Source organism: Chroicocephalus ridibundus, chromosome 6 (assembly GCF_963924245.1).
Source record: "Chroicocephalus ridibundus chromosome 6, bChrRid1.1, whole genome shotgun sequence".
NCBI lineage: Eukaryota > Metazoa > Chordata > Aves > Charadriiformes > Laridae > Chroicocephalus > Chroicocephalus ridibundus.
This window is the reverse complement of record NC_086289.1, coordinates 57,002,875-57,027,715: the sequence shown is the minus strand read 5'-3', so window position 1 is coordinate 57,027,715 and position 24,841 is coordinate 57,002,875. Positions and strand designations below refer to the sequence as shown.

The 24,841-nt window shown below is 40.1% G+C and overlaps 1 protein-coding gene across 1 annotated transcript; it reads left to right on the top strand.

The window, feature by feature from the left end:
- Positions 1 to 653: 653 nt before the first annotated feature.
- FAM168B (family with sequence similarity 168 member B) lies at positions 654 to 24,738 on the top strand. The gene is made up of 7 exons (XM_063337792.1): positions 654 to 898; positions 7,694 to 7,774; positions 11,413 to 11,496; positions 15,567 to 15,709; positions 16,661 to 16,838; positions 18,081 to 18,210; positions 19,547 to 24,738. The coding sequence occupies exons 2-6, from the start codon at positions 7,705 to 7,707 to the stop codon at positions 18,191 to 18,193; spliced, it is 588 nt and encodes a 195-aa protein (XP_063193862.1). The 5' UTR covers positions 654 to 898; positions 7,694 to 7,704; the 3' UTR covers positions 18,194 to 18,210; positions 19,547 to 24,738.
- Positions 24,739 to 24,841: the final 103 nt, after the last annotated feature.

The following is a 24,841-nucleotide window of genomic DNA, read 5'->3' as shown; positions in this document are numbered from 1 at the left end:
CAGATGCACAGTGCTTTATGAAAAGCTTAATTCTAGGTGAGAAGTCCAAGTGTTTTGTCTGAGGACAAAACGGTGACCTTGGCAGGCCTGGTTAGGTCCACGCATGGTAAGGGTGTCTTCCACCCGTCAGTGGCAGGACGGAGTGGCAGTCAGAAAGCTCCCTGACCTAAAATCCTAACATCTGTTGAAGCCCGCCTCGCTCAGCTCTTTCAGCTTTGTACCGAGCTCAGTCCAGTGCTGATTTCTAGAAAAGTTTCATGGTTTTGCCTGCTCTGAGCAAACAAAAACTACCGAAAAAGCTAAAACTTCCACGAGGAGTTACTGCACTGACAGAAGTACCGCCCAGGCGCCTCGCTCAGCGGTGCTGTATAGCCCAGCTCTCCTTTTCCTCACGGGTTTCACCTCAGACTGGTCTCCAATTTTTCCCTGCCGCCGCCCACCCGTCTCCCGTCGGGGCTCAGCCCTGCACCCCGCTGCCAACCGGCCCGCCACAGCCCGCCCCGCCGCTGCTCAGCCCCGGCCCCGCGGCCGGGCGCCGGTACGCCCCAGGCACCGCCACCCGGTAATGGCGGCGGCGGGGGGGCGGCCCGCGGGCTCTTCCGCCCACGTGACGGCGGCTTCCGCCCTCTCGCCTAGGTGCGCGCGCCCCCTCCCCCGCGGAAGTGACGTCGGGCGCTGGGTCGGTGCGCAGTTGTTCGGTGCGGCCGGGCGCGGAGGAGTCGGAGTCGCCCGGCGGCCACTGCCCCCCCCTGCCCCGCGCAGACAGCGCCGCCTGGCCCCGCCCGCCGCTCCGCCCCGCCGCCGCCTCCCCCCGCACCCGCGTACCGACAGGCGCACGCACCCGGGCAGCGAGACAGCCAGCGACGGCCGGGCCGCCACCACGAAGCGCCGCAGCCCGGTGAGTGTGAGGCGCCCAGGCCCGCCGCGACCGCGGGTGGCGCCGGCTTCCGGAGCTGCTCCTTCCCCCCCCCTCTCCCCGCCGCGCCGGGCCGGGCCCGTTATGCAAGGGAGCCCGGGCCCGGCGCCTCCGGCGCGGCCTGCGCCGCCGGCTCCCGGGCGGGCCGTGCCGCTTGGCGGCTCCCCCGGAGCTGTCCCGGCGACCCGTTCTCCGGCGGCGGGGTGGGCCCGGGTCCCGGCGCAGGGGCGGGGGGCGGGTCCCAGCGGCGGCGCGGGCAGCGCAGCGGGCGATGCCGGGGAGAGCGCTGCCGGCCGGCGGGCAGCTGCGCACCGCTCTCCGCCAGGCGGGGCCGCCAGTAACCTTCAGCGGCGCTCGGGGGCCGGGAGGGCTCTCGGTAACAGGTGTCTGCAGCGGCCTTGGCACGGCGGGAGGTGGTGGGCCCGCGGAGCAGGGAGCCGGTCACCGGCCGCCCCGAGGCACCGGGGTGGGCAGGGCCTGCGGCCGCCCCGGGACTCAGCCCCTTCTGCTTTCCGGCGCTGCCGGCAACTCAGGTTACCTCTGCGCAGTCGGTTGGTTTTGAATGCGTGGGGCGTCTTGAATATTGGTTTGTTGCTGAAGATTGTCCCGTTGGTAACTTCATAAAAATTCGGTATAGTGTCACGAGGGGCTCAGTCGGCTGGATTTGCAAATAAACAGTGCCAGTAAGCTTCAGCTGCGTGTGAAAGGCTGTGCGTGGTTTGCACGTTGTATCTGCCCTGTTACCTGTGTATCTGTGAGCTGGAGGAAGGAACAACGTTGTAGTTGTCTGTAGCTTCTAGGAAGAGTTGTGAGGCAAAACCAAAAAAGGCCTGGTGCAAACTGCGCTTCCAGGGCTCTTCTAGAACTTTTGGAACCAAACTGTAAACACTGGCCAAATGATGAAATCTGTGCTCTGAGAAACGTAAGAAGTTAAGTTTTAAGTAAGGGGTGGTATACAGCTCTCAGCATGAGAAGAGCTGGATTTAATGTGTTCTTCAATGTTCAGTAGTAGAGTACATGTTACCTAATTTGACTAGACTTTCTGTCTGCTCTAATGTGATTTTACTGTAAGATGTATAATTGTTAGTGTCATAAAACTTCCATGCTTGTACAACGCATGCTTCCCAACCTGTACTTTTTGTGGTAGTAATTACATGCTTTAACTTTCAGGTTAAAAAGTAGGAGGAATTAAGAGGCTTTTGGAGATTCTATCTCAATTTGGAACTTGTGACAGTTTCATCTTATTTCAGAAATGAACATGGAGTAAACTGAGAATTAATTAATTGAAAAAATGCTTTGTAGGATAGAAATCTACCAAGAAGTAGAGCTTCAGGTTTTAACCAAAAAGTTGTGAATAAGATTCCTTCACATAGTTTTATTCTTCCAATTTGATTTTTTCCCCCCCTGTTTTCATCGTTGATTAACTTCTCCTAAATTGGGCAATAGATAGGCTTCCAAGACTCATACCATGAGGAACAGATGATTTTGCGGCACTACTCCGCTTTTTTGAAATGAGAATATGCACGATCTCAAAATTATGCAGGAGATGCAAGGATTTGAGCTGACAATTTTTATCCCCTTGTGCAGTGGCAACAACAGAAATTGTAGGCTTCAAGAAATGCTGGGCTATTTGCTTAATCTAGCCATAGGTAATGCGGTTTTTGAAGAAAAAAGGTTTTGATAATGTTCTGGGTTTTTTTTGAAGAATAGAACAATGCCACTAATGAACAAATGAAGTTAGTTCACGAGCAGGATCTTAGTATGACATTTTTGATATAAGTTTTATTTTTGTGAATGACATATAGAACTAATTCTAAGTCTTGAATATATAACCAGATTCTCTGTCATACAAGTAGTATGGGTGTTAATGTATGTATAGTTAAAATCTGTTATTCAACAAAAAAACCCCAATATAACAACAAACCACTAGTAGAATAGGCTTACAGATGAGAACTGTATTCATTAGAAAGGATTAAAAAGTCTAAACGACTCTATTCCTTTGTAGTCTTACAGAAATAATTGTGTGCACGCAAAACATAGAATGGTGATTGCAGGTGTCTCATTCTTTCTATTTTATGACAAGAACATCGAGCAGGGGAGGAAGACTTGCATGTGAGTGGTGTTTCCATCCTTGTATTTTGCCTTATGCAAGAACTTTGGGCCAAGTTGTTAACTGTCCTTTTCCAGGCTGTGGTTCTGCAGCCTCAGTCTGTACTGCCGCTATCCAGTCCTCCTCCCTTCCTTGCATTGGAACTGGTGTTGTCTTAGCCATTTTGGTGATGGGTGTCAGCTCTCTCAAGCTGGTAGGAAGAAAACATAGGAACCCCCTGCCCAAGAAACTCCAGCAAACCCCTGAATTCTGCCATCTAACTTAGGTGTTGTAGCTTGCCGAGGGGTTAGAGTGCCAGTGCTGTCCCAGTGCAGGGAGTGGGGTTGATTGCCAGAAGCGTGGCAGTTCTGTGTAAGCGTTGATTCCAGCTGGCTTCAGTCATGGACTCCCAGAAACCCAGCCCCTGTTTTGAACAGGGGTAATGCTTCCTGGTAAAATTCAGTGACCTTTCCTGAGGTCTTGGGTGAATGGAAGAAATGAAGCACACGCTACCTGCAAATACCAATGCAGCGTGGGAAGTGTTGTGTTAGACTTTATGAAGTCTTGAATGCCTGCTGATATGAGCCATCCTTTTTTAAACTAATTGTGACAAAAGAGCCTGTTACTTGGCCTAGGATTTTCATCAAAGGGCCTGTTTTGGTGGCTAAAGTTTTAACAGAACATAATGCAACTGAGACTTTAATCCTTGTCAGTTATTTGAAGAGCAGGAGTGTCCTGAACTATTTTGTTTGTAACTTAGCAGTGGAAGGGACTCTTTTTACGTTACAAACTACCAGACTTCAAGAAATTGCATTTTACTTCTGTTAAGCTTTGACTGGAAATCCAATGGGTAAAATGTAGAACACTACTAAGATGATAATTAACATTGCTGAAGTATATAAGTGGAAACTGGGTCATTTGTACAGCATTTTAAAAACATTCCAGGATGGATAGATATATGTTAAATACTGTAATGACTTAAAGTGAATCTGCTTAAGTTCCAAGAATGAAAACGTTAGTGGACCACAACAGTATGCTTTAGACAAGGTACTTATTTAAGAGAGATTCTTCCCCAACTCTTGTGATAGAGTTGTCATAAAAAGAGCACAAAGTGGCACTGAGTAGATACTGTTCTGATAGTGTTTCTGCACAACTCTGAAAATATATTATGGTAATATATCTGTTACAAAGGAATGTGCAGTTTGGTTTACGGTATTTGCATTGATCTGTGGTTTTTTGCATGTATCTCTGTAAAATGATTTTTAAAAGCAGAATTTCCTAGAAACGTGCTCATTCTGAGTGTAGCAGGAAAAGCTATGTGCAAAAGCGTATCTAATTCGGAGTGGTAGAGCTTCAGTATTAGCAGCAGTTGGCCTTTGTGCTCAGCTTCCTGAAACATGGGTTTAAGAGAAGGATGATTATCCTGGTATCTGTCCCAAGATGAGATTTAACAGGCTTGATCAAAACTGAGTTTGATTGTTTGGCTTCGGCAAGAACGGAAAGTGAAGCATTCATGCTTCCCAAGCATGCTTGCATAGTCTTTAATTGCAGCATCTTTAATAAGTATGATTACCTTCATTTCAGCTGAAAGAATTAGTTGGCTGTAATTTATATACAGTTGACTCTCTGCAATTTATATACAGATGATGCACAGTAGACACTTATTTGCATATACATTAACATGAGAATGCTTTGGAGGGGATGCCAACAAAAAGGTTGAAAGCCACGATTCTTTGGGTTCACTTTATACTTGCTTCCCTGGCATTTGATGTGGACTTTGAGCGTTACGGGGAAGTGGACTGCAAGGTTCCATATTTCAATACAACAGATGCCCTTCCAAGTAAAATTACGGTAAGAGCGGGATGATTGCAACCACTGGGTAATACTGTATAATTATACTTACACATGTTGGGTCCTTCAGAGAAGGCCTGAAAATAATTATTTTTAATTAGAAGTCATCTGAAGTTTTGTCTGCGTTAGAAAAAGCGTAAGCAGCTTTTGTATAAGCTGGTGTATCTGTACTTGTATTTCAGTGGTGAAAGCAGAAGTGGTGAGAGTACGTACCTGTTCAGCCAAAGTTGAATTAGTGTGTGTTTGTGTGTACATGCACAAATTTGAAGTATGGATGCATTTGAAGTGGAAGTTGACATTGTTTCCAGTACGAGGCAGCTCGTAGGCTCCCAGTGCCGTGGTTTTTTTCCCCCTTGCTTAAGTGGAATTCCTTTCTCTTAATCTGCGCTTCCTTTGAGATTGTCTGGTGAGTTGTCTGACCTTTTCTATTCATTTTCTGTACCTTTTCAGCTTTGTATGGCTTCTAAGTCATCCCCCCAGAATGTGTGTCACTGTGTTCTTCTGCAGTCATTGACTACTAATATTTCTAAAAACTGGTGGGGTTTTTTATTGTATTTTACCCAAATATTCACGGAATGCTCCTGCTGGTTTTCTAGGCCTCTTCTCGTTGCCATTCAGAATGGGTTACAGGGTCTTCTTTCCTCCTAGTTGCTGTAGAGACTGCAAGGAGGAGCAACATACTTGTAGGAATATGGGGGTGTGGGAGATATTTGTTTGTATTTGAGTGGAAGGGTATGGCCACCTCCGTAAAGACTTTTACCTCGCAACTCAGAAATGCTGAGACTGAGGTGAAGCTTGAACCTCTTATGGGTGTTTGTAAATTTAGAGACAAAGCGTGACAAAATTAACATTGAAAGAGGAGCAGAGAAGGAAATGCAGGGAGATAGTAAGGGAACAGACTGAAAGTTTTCAAAAATGAGAGTCATTCTTTAGAAAAGAGGATACACAGAAGAAAGTATGGGGGGAAAAGTAACTGTCTAGCTACAATAAAGTATTAGTCCAGCAAAATACGCCTCTTGGTTGTGGCACAGCAGAGTTAATGCTAGTAAAACTCCATGGGGCTTCAGTGGAACGTAATGCTCTATACTTGAAGACAGCTGATTTGCTGCAGAACATTTCCAAAGAGATTTGTGTCAAACTGCTTTTTTGATTTTGGTCAGGTGATTAAAACATGCTGTTCTGGGGAACTCTCTTCATACTAAGCAATGTAAATGGCAGGTTGGTTCTTTTTTGACTCATTCCTAATGGATTCCGTTGTCTTGTTATGTAATCAAGTATGAAGCTGGAAAAAATCATGCTATTTAAGTTTATATTATTGCTAAGCGTGTGTGAGAGAAAGTCCAAGAAACTGATGAATCTTGTAACTGTCTTACATCAAGTTTGAGTGTTTTATGAACCTGATGATAGACTTTCTGACAGCATTTGCTTTCTGATTTCCTAATTTTGTGTTTCTTTTACTTCTGTTGTGTACTACGAGTTGCTAAAACTCTTGGCGCAGAGCTGGTTTTAGTGTTACTTTAAAAAGCAAACTACTTACACTTCATACAGTCACTTAACGTTGGTTTATCAGTGCAGCTATACTGACAAACTTAGCTCTGATTCCTGCCATAACCTATTCTGTAAGTAAAGTAGTTCATGTGCAATCATTGCTCTTTCTTGCTTCATAGACTTTATTTACAAAATTCTGTTAAATTGTGTTAAACTGCTTAACATACTGTTCATTTAAGTAAGACAGCATCTCAAGATGTAGAAGAGGAAGTGACTCAAGTATCAGATACTACGAGTTAATAAGAAAGTCTGGTTTCATAGTGTGCTATCCTGTCTTGGTGTCAGAGATTATTTGTAGGAAAAGAAGTGGTAAATGTGTAAATATGCAGAAAATCAGATGATTGATGATATTGTGGTTAAAATATGGGGATTTTTTTTCTAAAATATAAGTTGTGAACAGTACTCTTACAAGAGGTACGTGGTAGGTTTGCTTGTGAGCTGTGCTGCAGTGACTTATATTTCTGGTATATAGACATACTAGGAAAATTTAAGAAGCATCTTCAATGCCATTTTATTTTCCTTGGTGTTTACGTACAAGATCCTATGTAAAACTGGGGATTTGGTTTTATTCCTGCCAGTGGTGCTAGCTATAGGTGCCTTTTTGGTGTGTGAGTACATAATTCAGAAATGACCAGACACAACTGTTAGCTTCTCATAGGCTCTGAAGAACTTAGCAGCAAGTAAACAAATAAATGAGAGCTACCTGTCTAATACAGACAGTCTTTTGCCACTTACTTCTGTAATACTTGGGCTATTGATGGTGGATGAATTTAGTGCTGGTAAAGGACTGGAATCCCACTCTGGAAATGCCAGTAGTAATAGGCAGTATGTATTTGCATCCCTTGGCTAGATGCTTCAAGAAAGAAATGGGAAGAAATCAAGATTGGTATATGGTAGATGGGTAAGTGATTGATAGGTGACATGGGGGGAGAAGTCCAACGCACGTGAACTCCTGCAGTGGGTTATGGATTTCCATGCCATGGGGGAGCTCTCAGGGATGGAACTATTTTGAAGGCAGGCTTTGCAACAGGGAATGTTTCATTCCGGACACATTCTGTAGCCGACTGAGGGTTGTGATGCTTTAAAACTTCTGCAGTGACTCTCCCTTGCTCGTAGCTACAGTTTTAATGTTGATGAATAGTGGAATTGCTGCTTTTTCTTCTGTTACTTTTCCTTCTGATAGGCTTTCCCTCGTTTCCAGTTCCATTTTAGTTGATGAGATTCCAAGCTTTCCCTATACTTGAGTAAATACTTTTTTCTTTTTTTTTTCTTTTCTTCCCCTGATTCAGTTACTGAAACCATGAATCCTGTGTATAGCCCTGGATCTTCTGGGGTTCCCTATGCAAATGCCAAAGGAATTGGTTATCCAGGTAAGTAACACCTTTCTTTTTTTTTTTTTAATGCATTTTTGTTACACCGGTCTCTGTAATCAAGAAGAAATACTCACTTACCAATGGTTTCATGTATGGTAATCTGTTTTGGTATTTTTGTGAGGTTTTCTTAAATTCAAAAAGTGACATTTCAAGAGTCATGTTAGTTGTTCTATTATATTTCTAACTTCAGTATCTCTTCCGAAGCAGCTTATTCTAGGAGCTCTAATAATTACGCCCTGCAAGAAGAGGAGTCACTCTGTTTCTGCTGCTAGTTGGCTGGTGCTGTTAACCTTTCTATCTTCTAATTCTTGTTCATGCTGTCTGTTTTATGACTGCCTGAAGCATAGCATGAAACATGGGACCAAGAACATGGCCAAAAATGTTTTTAAGACAGAAATTATATATATTTCTTGCTTCCTCTGCTTCTCATTTGACTTCAGTTTTCTCACCAGGGTTTTTTTCCCCTCATCTCCTAATGTGTGTGTAAGCAGGCTTGATTTCTGATCTTCAGATAGTTCAGAATGACCCAACGATAAGGAAATGATAAGATTTGGACAGAACTTTCGGGGAAAGCCAAAGAGAAGGGCTGTGTGCTTCTGAGACACATTTCATGTATGTCTTGATGCAGTCTTTTATTTTCTGCTATCTGCAGGGTAAGGGAATTATTCTATCCTGGGAGAGGCTGGAGGGTCTTTCAGCTCAGATGTTATGTATTGTAGCCAATTAAACTTTTGTAGCTTTTATGGGGAGGCTGTTTTATGATTTAGTTGGTGTTTGTGTTGGGAACTAGAAATCATTCTGCGCCATTACTGTTTACATTCTTTGTAGCTGTACTATATTTTTCTACGGGTATTTACCAATTTTAAATTTGTTTTTCAGCTTAGGTAGTGTACTGGAGTTCCTCCTTTCCTGTTCCACTCTTCTCTGTTCCTTCTTCTAAATACTGCTGCATAAATGAATTTTCTTCACTGTTGACTTGATTGTCTCAAAAACCTTTTAACTCTTATTTTTGCTTTTCAGCTACTTTTATTTTTTTCCTCGAACTAGTGTACCTTTCTTGATTTCCACAGTATTTGTAAGGGGAAAACAAAAATATGTTGCAACGTTTTTAAGTCTATTGAGTGACTGAAATGGTGCAGTAATAAATTGTAAAGCTGATGCTGTGTAACCATAAGTCCCACGGGATGATTTTATTGTCTGTAACTGTCTTAGTTGTATGGATGACAGCAATTTTATAATAAGGCAAGCAGCAGTGGTTTACTAATTAGTATCAGTTACAATTATTGCTACATTTGTAATAGAGTACTTTTCCAAGGCTTTCTTTTGCTTTAGATAAAGATGGTTAGGAATTATTTAAATATAACTTTATATTTATACCTCTGTTCATTTTCTAAACACAGATTTATATACACCAGGGTTTCATTTGTACTTACAACCATTTAAACATTGCACTGAAGTTCTTGTTTACACTGACCTAAGTGGTACCTTAATTAATTAGGAATATATGTTTTGTAGATTCATAAATAGCAGTTTAAACAACATTGCAACTTCTAATCTTTTATTCTACTGTTAAACATATTAGACTACATTTTGAATTACGTAAGTGCTGTGTATTTACCAGTCTTCACTTCATTGTAAATTAATATAACTAAAATATATGTAATTGAAGTATAATTGTTACAGAAGTGTCATGCCACAAAGTGGTCATTCAAAATTCTTCCTTACAGCAGTCAGTCAGTTTATGCAACTGTGACCCCAAAATTCAATTTAATCAATGAGATCTTGTGTTGCACTCTTACAGATAGTTTGCTGAGCTGCCTGGTTCAGGCTTAAAGGTTGTGGGATAAATGCAAAACATGTTCTCTAAAATGAAAAGCAGTCTTGCATTTTAGGATTTTATTTAAAAAAAACCCCAAACTGTTGCATGACTAAATCTCCCTTCTTTGCCTCTCCTAATTTAAAAGCAAGAGATTCTCAATTCAGAATCATTGAATTTACTGGGTTGCATGGTAATAGAAAGTAATGAATCTATCGCTAGGTGGAATGTGTTATTTAAAGGCACTGTGTTTCTAAAGCTGTTGCATATTTAATAGCTGTTTATATTATACTACATCTATTTGAGGGTTTGGATGGGTTTACAGTAGCAAGGAACCAATATTCAAATGTTCTCCCATGGATGAGAGTTCTGTGTAGAAGTTAAAACTGCTGCTTGTTGTAGTTACATTTTTAAACAAAGAGCTTGTTTCTTGAGCAGCCCGGAGTCCTCTACTGTGGAGCTAAACCTGGGAAGAAAGAAGAGAGGACTGAAAATGTACACAACAGAAATAATGTTGCAGATGTGTAGTTGGTTTGAGTAAGGTGTAAAGCTCTACTAAAGCTTTTCACTAGCAGCTTGTGAATTTGAAAACTTAAGAGCTATTTATACTCTGAAAAGTTGTTATGAATTGGATAAGTTATTTTTACCTTTGATTTTTAAGCCTAATGCTTTTCTTAGTATTATCCATGCTGACCACCTAATAGTAGTGCCAAGTGTCTGTCACCTGATATCTTTACAGAGTGCTTTACAAAACAAGGTTAGCATATATAGTCCTGAGCTAAGGAATTCTTTTTTATCAGGAGTAATTGCTAAGGACTCTGGGATTTATAGCAAAACAGAAACTTTTTCAAATTTGAATAGCAGTTTGAAACTAGCAGCTTTAGGGCTGATAGTGAATATGCAAATAGTAATTGCCTTTTATCTGGAGCAGTTGAAATCTTTATATGTTGATAACAAAATATGGTAGGAACTCTGTAAATACAGATGTTACTCAGTTGTACACTTTGAAATAATGTAAATAAGTTCCTGGAAAGATTAAAAGCTATAATTAATTCAGAAATTTCACTTATTACAATCTAAATAAACTTTCTATCTTTCAAGTAACTGTAGCTTTTTCTAATGCTGTTTTTCGCCTTATGTTGGAGGACAGTATAGTGCGATGTTAGTTCAGCCATAGTGGTTCTCGTATTCTGGTATGGAATTCTTTTACCTATGGTTTTGCTGATACCTCAGTGAATCACTTGTTACTGTTGACTGTCATAGTACGTGCCTGAAACTGGTGAGCTTCTTTGATACCTGAGTGTAATAACAAGCCTGTATCAAATGCAACAAGCATTTTTGGACTACCTAAGGCTGCTTTGTACTCTCTACTTGGGATATCTCTGATCTGGAGTGTCAGAGTCACTCTGAATTCTGGGGATCTAGGGATTAATTTCTGTGAAAAAGTCTCTTTTCTTCAGATAAATATTTTACATACATCGGGTCTTAACTTGAGGCAGGGGGAGGAGGGTTGGATAGTTGCATAAGACTTTGCTGTCCAACCGACTGAAGAGTTACTTGGCCAACTTCGAGATCTACTGAAGCAGGGATATAAGGGAGAATGGCACTTGTGACTCCTTAGCTGTTCCCTTCATCTAGCGTTCAGCTTCGGGTGGCTTGGGAGAAGAGGAGCCTGGTGTTTTAGTTGAGGAGGTGTGATTGAAGGCTATCTTTCAGCTTATCTCAATTAAAAGATATACAGCGAGAACCTTTGAGAGTGAAGTCTGGTTAGACTGAGCAGTCAGTCTAGAAAATAACTTTGACATGTTCTTTCTTTTAGCTGGCTTCCCAATGGGCTATGCAGCGGCTGCTCCTGCCTATTCCCCTAATATGTATCCTGGAGCAAATCCTACCTTCCAAACAGGTACGTGTAATAGGTATATCAAAGCAGTAACTGAAGTTTGGAAGCTGTTAGAACCAAGAATGAGGAAAAGCTTGTAGGGGCTTACAATAACACTTATACTGTGGGATAAGTTTTACATTACTTTGAATATGACTCATAAGGAATCATCTGATAAATTGAGTATAATCTTGTCTTAAGTCATACTGCTTTCACCTTCACAGAAGGTAGAAGATGAGTTTTTAGCTGTTGTTTCTATATTTCAGGCTGGTGTTTGAGGATTGCATTGCATTTCCCTTCGCTGCTTCCTTCATGATTCTCCTTGCTTTGCAGCCTACTGGTTGTTTCCAGATTCCTGTTTTTTCTTCTGTTGTCTTCAAAATTCTTTTTTTTCATCCTTTTCTTAAATCGTATCTTTCGGAGTTCAGCTTGCTGCCGCCTTTCAGCCCTTAAAATTATCTTGCACGAACTAATTGTCTGGAAATGCTGGGTAAAACTGTTTTGTCCACAGTGGATACTGGGAGAGGATTTAGGTAACTGCACTTGAATGCTTGTCATTTAAGAGAAGGGGAACATGGTGAGCCTAGGAAAATGAGATGGAAAACCAGACACAACAGAAACCAAATCACTTGCCTAAGTTCTTTTCATGTAGTTCTGCTTTCACTAGTAGAAGATGGTTTTGATGTGCTAATGCTTGAAACAAAACAGAAACTGATCTCATTTAATTTCCACTTAAACCAGGAACATACATCTGATAGAACAGTATTCTCCCTGTGGTTATTTTGCACGCCAAGGAATTCCTTACATTGCTTTGTTAATGTAGACTTGGGCCATCTTCAGGAGCTCTTTAACTTGCTGGTATTACACCAGTTTTTCAGGGATACATGTGGCACATAACCAATTTTGTCCCTGAGTGCCCTTGTGTAACTTTCAGGGTGAGGAAAGGATGCTGCTTGAAATTAGGAAGCTCACGGTGTGGCAACCTGCTTGCAGTATTGAATTTCAGTGCTGAAGTTTGTAACGCATGGCATTTCATTAACTACCAGGAGACTCTTCAAAGGGTGTGGCAGCAATAACCGAGGCAAGAGAAAGTCATCTAAAATGTTTGCCTGCAGAACCTGTTAAAATGTGTAGCTGTGTAGCTGTCCCTGGAACTGTGGAGTATTCTAGTTGGTGCAACCTGTGACTCTGTGCAGTTTGCTGCTTAGAGGCATAGCAAGTGCAGAACTGATTTTGGCATGTCTTCAGTCTTGAATTTAAGTCATGGAAAGGGATGGATATTACAAGTTACAGTAATTTAAAAAAAAAAAATATCCTTTGGATAGGGTATTGCCTCCGTGCAGGTGTCATGTCTAGGGGTACCAGCTTGCATTTGCACTGGATTGCTTAAGAACTTCTTTGAGAGCAGTTCCCGTCAGGGTGTAGCTCTCAGCATGGGAATCAAAATCATGTGTGGGCTTTTATTATCGGCTTGTATTACTTACTGATAGGCTGTCCAGTTCCACGGTTGAGATTGCCTTAGTGATTTGTCTCTGCCTTCTGTAGTCTGTTGTACTTATCACGAGGGTTCCTGCTGCTGTGCTGAGGAGTAGCTGTAGTTTTTGATTCTAGGATCAAATAACTGAAAGGTAGTTCCAGTTTTACTACTGGTTGCAGTTTGCAGATCCTACTGCAGGAAGGTGAAGATAAGCTGCATGTGATCAATTTACCAAATCACAAGACTTATGTAAGAACTTTTTCACTTTTGTGTGAAAAAGGAGTAAAGAGGTATAGAAGTTGTATACCATCTTTGAATGTCCTTATTTTTTTTTAAAGCTAGAACTATTAGAGTCTTCATTGCTGTTGAATAGAAAATAAGCTTTTATTTCAGAACTAAGAATAGCTTTAATTTTTAGCTACTCTTTAAGCTATGAACTAAAGTTCAAAATGTCCATATTTTCTAATTTGGGCAGATAACAATTTGAAGTACTTTGTCCTAACAGCTGCGATTTTTTTTTTTAACTTTTCTGATGTAACTGTTTGTTTTTAGAATCAAAGCTTTTGTAAATTCATATCACGCAGCAGTATTTGAACATGCCATGGCACTGCTATTGAAAAAGGGTACCTTTTTACAGGTATCTTTCTTAAATTTCTGTGGTTTTGAATAGCCATGTGGTTTACTTTTAAGGTTTTTGCTCCCTGTAAGGGAGAAAAAAATTAAGTCGGAAGGCAGAGTACTTCTTGTACAGATGTACCGCTTTGCAAGAATGAAAGTTAAATTGCCTGTACAGCTGTATTAGTGGGATTTTAGAATGAGAGTGGGCTTGACTGAGGACATAGTGGTCGTTCAGTAGTGGTGCTTCATGATCGGCATTTGTAGCAGAGTTTTTCAACACAAATATCTCTCCATAGTAGTTACTTCCTCAGCATGCTCTATTCATTAGGATCTCTAAAAACAAAAGTTCAGAATAAGTGCTGTGCTAGCTTTCTTTAGTGTCTCTAAAGGTGATAAATTCTATTTAAAAAAAAAAAAACAAACCACACAAAGTAAACCTATTTCTTTGTTAACGTAACAATTTTCAGTTTGAAGGGTGGCATGAAATTGGAAAGGAACTCAGACTTCTGCAAAAAGAATGAAGGTCATCTGTCATCATGCTGTCTGCATAGGCTGATTTGTCACAACACAAATACCAGTGTTCTCTCTGCTTTATGGCTTCAGATCTCTTCTCTGTACTGAAGTCAGCACGTTCTAGACAGTTTTTAAAGTAAACCTCATCTCTATTCTGATAGTCTCATTTTTTTTCTATAATTGCCAAGTGTTTTTTCTTCCTTGTGTTGCCCTAGTACCAGTGTGTACAATGCCAACTAAATAGAAATCGTATCTGTGGATGTTGTATCTCCTAGTGTGGTGGACCTACATAAGACCCAAGACCTTTTCAGCATAGCACAGGCTAGGGCCTTGATACTTTCTCCAGAATAGCTCACGCCTGTTGTTTACTACCCTAAATGTTATTGCTGGGGGATGCTGCTGCTAAGGTATTTCTGTTCCCACTTCGGCCATTAAGCCATAGTATAATCATGGAAGTATAGCGTGCAGCAGCAATGGTGCCTTTCATAGATCTCTTCCATGCCTCATCAAGCCCTTGTTCTGTTATCCTGAGGCCTTGGCTGATGAGGGTTGGAGAAATTATGGAAGAACTGTCTTTAGGCAGGGTCTGAATCAGCAGTTGCTACTTATCTCTGTAAAAATTGAACAGTTCCCACCATTTACAAGGCAGACTGATTTTGGGGGCTTTCTAATAGGAATGCAAAATTCTTTCTGATGGCATCTGAAGTCTTATTGTAATATATAAAAATAATTCTTAAGTGATGATTAAGGGTATGTCTATGTATGTAATACACAAAAAAGAGATTTAAAGATACTAAAGTGCCTTTGAAATCTAATTTGCACTTGCGATGAATTCTACAGTGCTTGTGTTTTTTTAAGATACGGCCTTTCGTGTTTATTTTAGCCAGTTCAGAAAATGCCAGAAAACAAATACGAATAAATCTAAGTTGAAGTAGAGGTTGCAGATTGTGTCTCTCAGTTCTCTGAAAAGCCATCTTGAGCTCTTTACGTGATTCTAACTTTTGAATTTCTTATTCTTGTGTTGTATCATCTTCTACACAAGGTAACGTCAGGTTTGTTAACCATTACTATGTTTTGCTAGTACAATTTGGGCTGTGTTGAGAACCGGGCTGATACTAACATGTGCCAAATCCTCCTATGTAGAAATGCTGACTAATATGCCAAATCCAAGTATTTAATGATACTACTACAAAAATACAATTCAACTTTTTTTTTTCCCCTGATAGCCATAGATTTGAAAAGCAAATTGTGCAAAAACGCAGCTAACTTTTCATGCTTAGTTGACACGGTCAAGTATTCTTTTCAGACTGTTATCAGTATTAAGTAAATGGTAGAACTTATGCTTGGATATTGTGACTAGCCTACTAAGTACTCACATGAAGATTAGAGAATTTGGAAATAAAGAAAACTATTACCTCTGACTCTAGAAAGCAGTGTACTGACACTTGTTTTTCATGTTTTTAATGCAGATTTACCTTTGTTTCAGGTTATACGCCAGGCACCCCATATAAAGTATCTTGTTCACCCACTAGTGGTGCAGTGCCACCCTATTCCTCATCGCCGAATCCCTATCAGACTGCTGTGTACCCAGTTCGAAGTGCCTACCCACAGCAGAACCCATATGCACAGGTAAATGAACAAACCCAAAAAACCTGTGTTTGGATTGCATTTTGTTCATCTTGTAATATCCGCTCAAACTCTTAACTTTACATCACATCTGTTTCTTTGTGGATGGAGAGAATTTTTAGCTGCCTCCAGAGAATACTTACTACAGTGATTTACAGAGTGCACTTTTACATTCTCTCTCTCATGACAGTTACTCTGCACTTCCTGAGTGTGTTCAGTCTTTGAAGAGACACTAGATTCAGTAGTTTTAAAAGTGTGTGCTGGATGCTATAGCTACTGCATCCTGATATCATTTTCTCAAAAGTTATCATAAAGTTGCATTCATTTTTTTTTAGGAGGCCTCTGTTCTGATTCACGGAGTTGTCAAGTCTCAGAGCAGGCAAATTGTTGAAAACTACTAGAAAGCATAGAATTAAGCCACTTTAGTAAACATGATATTTTGGGGAAAAGTTGTCCCTCTTTTTGCATAGAGGAAACTCGGCTGGTGTGTATGCAGTAGTTGAAGAGAATAAGTACGTAACAAGGATTATCCAGTCTGCTTAGTGTATTTAGATGTGTTAAAAACCTTTGGTTCCTTAACTAAAAGCAGCTGAATAAAAAGCTGTGAAAGAATGAGAGAAGTTTTGTCATGGATTAATATATAAAAAGATCTGAAATGAAGGGAAGGAATGACAAATGAGCCCATATTGCTGGAGATGCAGTCAGCATTGGAGTTCTGCAAAGGTCCCTGCTTTTGAATGTTATCCAAAATGCCTTAAAAAGAGGCCAAATGTTAAAAAGCTTGCCAGTGAAATGCAATTGGAATAGTTGAAATTAATGTTTTGGCTTCTGCTCTGTAAATACATTGCATCTTTAGGATAATACTTTTTTATGATACATTTGTGAAAGAAGACATCATTTATCTTCCCCACCAGATAAACTATAATTATTTAATTTCCTTTTTCTCTCTAACAGCAAGGCACTTATTACACACAGCCTTTATATGCAGCACCACCCCACGTAATTCACCACACCACAGTTGTGCAGCCTAACGGCATGCCAGCAACGATGTATCCTGCTCCGATTCCGCCACCAAGAGGAAACGGTGTGACTATGGGGATGGTGGCTGGGACTACCATGGCAATGTCAGCAGGTATATGAGCTCGGAACCCTTGTGTTTTCTTGATGAAGTTTTCCTTTCAGGTCGAGACAGAACACAGCTGAATTACAAAAATGTGGTGCCAGAGCTGTGCCTTGGGTCCAGCTGGATCAGGTTTCATACTTGTTCAGTGATATTTTGATCATCTCTAAGGATGGAGATATCAAATCCTCTTTTCAGATATTAGTGTTATGGTAGAATAGTTCTTCTGTATATCCGTATGGAATTCCACTTACTCTTGCATCCTTTGCTTATCAGTGTCAAAGAGTCTGGCTTCTCATACATTTCTCTATGCCTAGCTGAAAACAGCAGCCTCTTCAGGCTGAGGAAAATGCGGTGTTCTCAACCCACCCTCATATCGCTGACCTTCTCTGTATGTCGAGATACAACATTTTATGTGTTTGCACTGCCTGCAGGTCTTCTGTGCATTAGACAATGGTTAGGGATGTCTGCTTCCTAATGCCACACTCTCTAAGTGGTAGTATTTTGGAGAAAATGTTGTGTAACCATTATCTAAACTCATCCGTGAGTGTTTAGTTTACTAAAGGCATGTCATTCTTTGTTACTCAGTGGGCGTAGAAGAAATGTTCACGTTCACTCAAAGGATGCTCAATTCAGTAATCTAAAAAACAAGAGCCATGAGCTTGTTTTCAGATTCTGGTTTTTATCTTGTCAGATTTATAATTTAATCTGAGGAATCTCAAAACTAGAGAACTTGGTATCACAAACTGAGCTAACAGTGGAGTTTCGTATGTGGGCGAGTTATCCCAGTGTTTGTTACTGTTCTTACAAAGCACTGTAGACCTTGCTGTCTCGGCCTGTTTGTTTCTGAAGTCTGTAAAAACCTATCTGGAATAGTGCAAACAAGAACTAATTTATTCTGATTTATCAGTCAAGTTATCTCTACCATCTGATATTCTTATGGTGTGTAATGCCTGCTGTGGGAAAAAGTTTTGCAGTGAATAATGCTTATGTTGCAGGGTTTCTGCTAGAGCTATTTTTGAGTAAGGAGTATCTTTGTGTGCATTGTACTAAACATCAAAATGATCCTCTTGCGTAAATGTTTGAAGGAAGATTGGGGCTGGAGAGCAAAACGATGCTAGTAATTTTAAATCGGAAGATAAGCAAGCTGTAATAGTGCTTGTTTGTTTGGTTTTTTTTAAATTAACTTTTTTTCCTTTTCTTTTTCTGTATTACAGTTTGTGCTTACTGAAAAAAATGTTCTCTTCGTCCTAGGTACTTTGTTGACAACTCATTCCCCAACTCCAGTAGCCCCTCATCCAGTTACTATGCCCACATATCGGGCTCCAGGAACACCAACCTATAGTTATGTGCCCCCACAGTGGTGATCATCCTGGCAGTCAGTGTAAGTTACCCGTTTAGATTGAAAGCAATTAATCTTTCTTATAAATGACAGCATTGCAGGTTGGTTTTGGGAGATTTTTCAGAAGGTAAGCAGTCTGGAGTATTTCTATATTATTCTAATTGAGTAAGAATACACAAAAATTATTGCTTATGTACTCGCTGTTCCCTGCAGGGAGAGAAGCCTAATCAGACTTCTTCAGTGGTCTGTATCTCCAGAAATTATGAAACATTTTCATGGTTCATGATTGTTGAATATGAAAGAATGAGCCTTATTAAAATACATCTGTGACTAAATGTATTCAGTATTTTGGATTCATTGGTAATTGTTGAATTCATCAGTACTGTGATTCGTGAATGAAGCAATGTGTGTAACTTTGTAGTTTTACTTTTGATTGGCTGAGTATGTAGGCAAGGTGTGTGTTTTGCCTTGCACTGAGGGTGAATCCTTCTCACAAGCTGCTGAAACAAATACACAACCTTGAGTTAATTTCATATATTTGCTCTGTTTCGGGTAAGTCTCAGTTCATATTTCTTGCAGTCAGCATGGAAAGATCATTTCTAGTGTGGACCAAAATTTAGATCATGGGTTTCAAGTAAAGGAGTTTTAATTTTGAAATCTGCTATAAGGTGGGATGGGTTTTGAGGGCATAATGTGTGTCAAACTGACGCAAAGCCTAATGTTTTTGGGAGCCTCACTTCTGCATAAATTGAGAACAGCTTAATTTGAACTAAGGACTGGTCAGTCCAACTGAACTAGAAATTTTCACTTCCAATCCATTTAGTTTATGACGAAGTTAACTTTGTTTTAAATTTCTTTGGATTTCTGTTTCAGCAGTTAGGAGAGCTCTGTGATTACAGGTGACTGTATTCCCTCTGAGTTAGTAATGCAACAGCTGTTTCTCATTTTGCTCTGATGCTCCGTATCAGTCTGCAGATAGGAAATGTTTCACATACAATATTACAGCCAAGAATGTTGCATTACATGAGCATAAAAAGTGAGAGTTTTGCTGTGACTAAACTCATGACTGCTGGTAATTAAGTTTAGCATAAAATACCTTTTTAATATTGCACCTTCTACTTAAGACAAAACTCCTAGTGATGATGGACAGCTGGAATGGACGTGAGAGGAGAAAATCGCTGTAGTCAATTCTTAGCCTAGAAGCCTATAGGTTTCAGTTGACTGGATAAGTGGGAGGGTAGCATTATATACTACTCAACATCCATTGTGTGTGCGTATCAGTGTGCTGCATGCAGTGTTAAAATGTTCTGCCACGCTCAAATAGTATTTCACATAATTAAGACTATTTCCTACTTCCCCCCCCCCCGTCTTAATGTAGGTTTGAAGATGGGAGATATGCAATCAAGAAATTGAGGTTTAAAAGTTGGTGCTGAAGCCCTCATGCCTCCAACCAGGACTTTTCTTCTGAATGCTTTCAACACTTGGCTAAACACTACTAATTCCTGATCACTGAAGATTTTCCAGTGCTGCATATCTTACATCTTGGAACTCCAGCAGTTAGTCTTAAAGCAAATCCTGTTTTGTGGACTGTCTTGCAATTTTTTAGCTAATTATAATGATAAAAAGGGAGTATAAATTTATTCTGATCCATATCTAGTTGAATGCATGTTAAAACACAAAAACAAAGCTTGCTCAATCTACCTGCAGTGACTGATGCAAAAACCATCATATGCAAATCCAAAGGAACCGAAAAGTATTTTACAACTTGTATCACTAATGCACTGTTGTAATGTATGCAGGGTCTTAAAAGGTAGAATCATGAAAGTGAGTTTCTTTATAGAATACCATAATATACATTAGATAAGTGCTTCAGCCTTTTTCAGGTTGATGGAGTTGCCAGTTTAAAAGGGGCATATTTTTATTTAAGTGATGTATTCTTTTCAAATTCAACTACTCAATTGGAGTGACTGGAAAACGAGTCAGACAAGCTGTAGAAATCCCGCACACTATTAGTTTACTTCATACCTTTTCATTTTCACTATATGGATTCAGTGTTATACAGATGTTCTTAAGGATCAGAATGAAATGACAAAGGTAACGCTGTGTGTGCCAGTAACTAAAGCAAACTTCCTTGAGGCATAACTGGCTGTTAGGAATAGTAGGAGGTGACATCACCTGCGTAATGAATTGCATGTCCTGGGGAGACGTATATCCAGTGCTATCTTTCATATGATGCAAGATGTGTCAAAGTGAGACTGCCACACAGACCGATAGAAAAACACTTTCTTTTAGTTCTCAGTTCAGGAAATCCGTGCTGTTTTTCCTAAGGAATGTTGTAGTCAGTTGAAAACGTATGTGCAGTTGATCCAGCTTGCTTTCCTGAAACTTAAGAAACGCCAGGGCTTTCTACAACAAACAGGAGGAGTTCAGCTGCATGTTATTCTGAGGAAAGCTTGTGTGCCTGATGAGTATGTTAAAGGGGAACAAATCATTTTAACACAATTTCCTTATTAATAGCTACTTGCAGTATGGACTATAGGTATGCTGTAGTAGGGCTGCCAGAATATAAAGGTTTCAAATAGCTGTTCTCTTTTTTTTTTCCTGAAAATATTTGTAATTGAAGTAGGAGCCATTTGTTGGTTACAGCATTTTGATGTGTTTTCTTAGTATTTTCTTCTTTTACTTCCTGAATTGCACTTGGAAGCACATAAAATAGGACTGACTGCAGATTAGCATTTCATTGCAATGAGTCACTTCTGATATTCTTTCTTGCAACTTCAATTTTTAAGAAGTACCTCAAAGCAAATGCTGTAGGGATAAAGGGCTAGCCTTAGAACCCATTTGTATACCAAAATTGTTACAGGAGAGATTTTAAATTTTTAAATTTGAATATTGCACATAAAATCAAGGTTTTTCTTAAACCTGCTTGACTTAACGATTCCAGAAAGATGCAACTTTCTTTTTTTTGGATACATTCTGCCTGCAATAAATTATGCAGTAAATGGTTATAAAATGTTGTTCCCTTTTAAGCGTTTACACAGAGGTATATCAGGCTGTATTGTTCTTGTAGGTTTATTTCCATTCAGAAGTAAATTTTTTTTAAGTTGTGTATCTAGTTACGCTTTGTTTTGGGGAGTTCTGCTCCTATACAGATTTGGCAGCTACTTCAGGGTAGCATCAGTGCTGATTTAATGCTGCCGTTCCAGTACTCTGCCCTGCTGGGAGGCTTATGTACCTTCATAACCCCTTGGTGGTTAGAGCCTTCAGTAACTTTGTTTTTTTACAGTAAGCACTCTACATATTTTGTACTTCCTTTTATTTTTATTTTGGTTTAATAAACTTTAGGTTTATTTTGCATGAATCGTTGTCAGCAGACGGCCCCCTTATTTCTAATGCCTTGAACATAACTATGTTGGGATAAGTACTTTAAACCTTACTCATGAGCACTTACTGCAGCTTAGGGATTTCCATATGTTTTTATATGGAGCAGAAAATTACCCCACACAAACTTCTTTGAATCTGTACTGCTTTGTTCAAGTCTGTTTAACAATTCCATTTGTGTAGTAGATTTGCAGCTTTGATTAGTCAGGTGTGCCAGAGAGTACAGTGAACATTACTACAGGCCATTTGTCTGTTTTAGCTAGTAGAGAGTGATATTTTGTTGTCTTAGCATGATTTTAACAGAGCTGAGGAATGAAACAGTGCTATTTTGGGGAGAAGCTGTGAAGAACAAGCTCAAAGCTTTGCTGTCTCCTGTCTCATCACCCAACAAACTAAAGCTTTGAAAATCATAGGAGAGAACTTTCATGAATGCTGCAATAGGTAAATAGTTGAGGAATGAATAGAACTTCCTATATATTTGCTCTGACTTCAGATTCCTAAATGTCATCTTGGAATTGGTCTCTGTATAATATTCCATAACATTTAGGCAGTCTCACTTACTTGAGCACTTTTTATTCTAAGTTGCGTTATGGGATTCATCCACGAGGGGGAAACTGTACCTTTTTTAAAAGGTACTTACACCTTCCAGGTTCGAGCGATTATAACCTACTGGAAGGGTGGAGCGCGTCTCCAGTAGTCGATACGGAAAGTAACCAAAAGCACAGTGCAGGGGGACGGGGGGAATATGTGTATATATAACTATCTTAATGGTATTTTGTTGCAAATAGTAGAAAGCATGGATATAAAACTGCGGCGGGGGAAACTGTACATCGTTAAAAAGGCGTTTACACAGTGAGGGTCTTATGAAACATTCTCTCCTGCTTTTTATATAACATTCCCTATTTAGAATTCCTTTATAAATAAATACGCAGTATGTGTTTGCACTAGAGCTCCTCAGCAAATGAAAAGAGCTAGTGCAGTAGAGACATTTCAGATCAAGCTTCTCTTTAAAAAAAAAAAAAACCAAACAAAAAAAAGCAAACAAAAAAACCCTTTTATGGCAGCTTTATATGATTAAAAAAAAAAAGAAGTAATACTTTAAACCTGGAACTGAAAATAACTGTTGCAGCAATAACAAAGAGAAGTCCAAGAAAGATATTTTTTTTTTTAAATTCAAATTTCAGGTGTTGAGTTTAGATAAAGTATTTTTTAAAAACTGAGGTATTCCCTATGTCAGTAACAACTGATCAAAATGTCTTTTAAATGTAGCAGCAGCAAAAGAAAAATGGCTAATAATTGGCACGAAAAACGTGTAGCCCTAGTCAGTGGCGTGGTGGTTATTAACGGAACACTAGGAAGGAAAATGGAGAACCTACTACTAGATCTTGCTTTTGCTTGTTGTAACCATCTCCTGTTTGACGTTTCTAGGAGATGTGCAGGAATGCCATTCAAGAAAGCTTCTTTTTGAGTGTACTATGCAAGTTAAATGCTTAGATGCAGTGGTAGATGAAAAAATCCTTTATTTTAGTTGAAGTCCTTCCTTGTATCGCTTCATCCACTGGAAAAAAAACAACAAAACAAACAAACAAAAAAAAGCACCACCACCACCCGTAAGTACCACCGTGTCTTAGTGTTGTCTGAGCATAGTTCATGGTACAGAGCTGTATACCAGGGTACTCAGCATTGACTACTCTTGATGGAGCGTCGTGGCTTCGCTGCCGCTTGGGTAGTGAGGCCACTTAAGGTGTCTGAGCAAGAGATGGTCAGAATTGACTTGGAATCACTCCCCAGTATTATACACCATTTGTTTGGGTTTAGGACATATTTTTGCTTGAATAGGTAAGCACAGCGATCCCATACTACCACTTAACTCTGGGCTTAAACTCCTGCCAGAGAGTAATAAATACCATGTGTGTGAAACCTCCCGTCGTAGGGACGTGAGCAATGGTGATGCTTCAGCTGGCACTTGGGGGAAGAGGGTAGGATGCTGTGGTGGTCGAATGGTAATTCGCAGTTGCCCGGGCTGTGGTTTGTGCAGTAGTTGGTAGGAAGTAGGCACGGTCCATGTCCAGCCTTCTCCAGCAGGTGTCACTGGCTGACCTTCGCATGTGCAGAGGGTCCCGTTCATCCTCATGTCCAAGTGTTTGTGAACGCCTGTTCCGAAGACATAAAGATTTAAGCTCATTCAAATCGTGCTCATTAATATCAGTGTCAGCTTTCTAATCCCGTATTTTGCCAACTCTAAGCTTCCTGCAGTGACCCTCAGATTTGAGGAGGTAGAATGCCGGTTAACAGAACAACTGCAGCAAAGTTAGGATAGTTCTGTGCATCAGGCCTCGCCAAGAATGAAGTTCATTCTGAGATCTCCTCTGAAGCAGCGAGGACTTTTTCAGCAGGCTGTGCGCCCCTCTCCTTGGGGGGGCGTTAAGAGAAAATCAGGGGTGTTTCGTAGCCAGAAGAGGGGGAAGAGGAACAGTGCTTATCTGGGGACAAGGAAACCTTTTCTTGTGTGGGTTGAACAGAACACTGAAACGTCTGAATTCCACGGGTAGTAAGGGTCCATTTGTGATTCAACAAAAAATAATCTAAACAACTTATGGGCTCTGAAGTTTCAACATCAAGAAAGCGAACATGACTTTTCTAAACTGTTGTGACTTTTGGGCACTTAGCAGGCAAACTGGGAAAGCTTTTTTTAGCTGGCTGCTGTACAGACTTGTTTTAAGTAGAATGGATTTGTTAGTGGGTTTTTTTTATTGTAATGCTATTATTGGCTGCCCTCATGTCTAAGATTTGAAAAAGTGAGTGCATGCGATGGAAGTACAAGAGGCCCCAGTAATAGTTCTCCATGTTTGTTATGAAATAGACACAGGTTTCCTTTTTATGACTTTTTTTAAAACTGTCTTACGAGCAGTTGTATTGGTACTTTTTTTTTAAGTTTAGGTCAATGTTGTCTTCCAGAATAAGTTTTAAAGGCATCACTCACTCCCGCATTGAACTATCGCATCAACACCAAGAGTGGAGATTCCATTCTGAGCCAGTTCAATTGTGAAAATTCATACTTTTTTATTTTTTATGCAATTCAATGAGTAGATGAGCTCAGATTTAAATTCTTAAAAGCACGTTTATTGTAACAAGAATTGTTATGTATTAATACTTCAGTTTTCAATAAAGATTGACTTGTGTTGCTTATCGTGGTGGGTTTTTTTTCTACTGTCTTTGACATCCTTTTCGAAGAGATTGTGTTGCTGTGTAGCAGTATGGTGTGTTGAAAGTCTAAGCTAATGAAACCTGG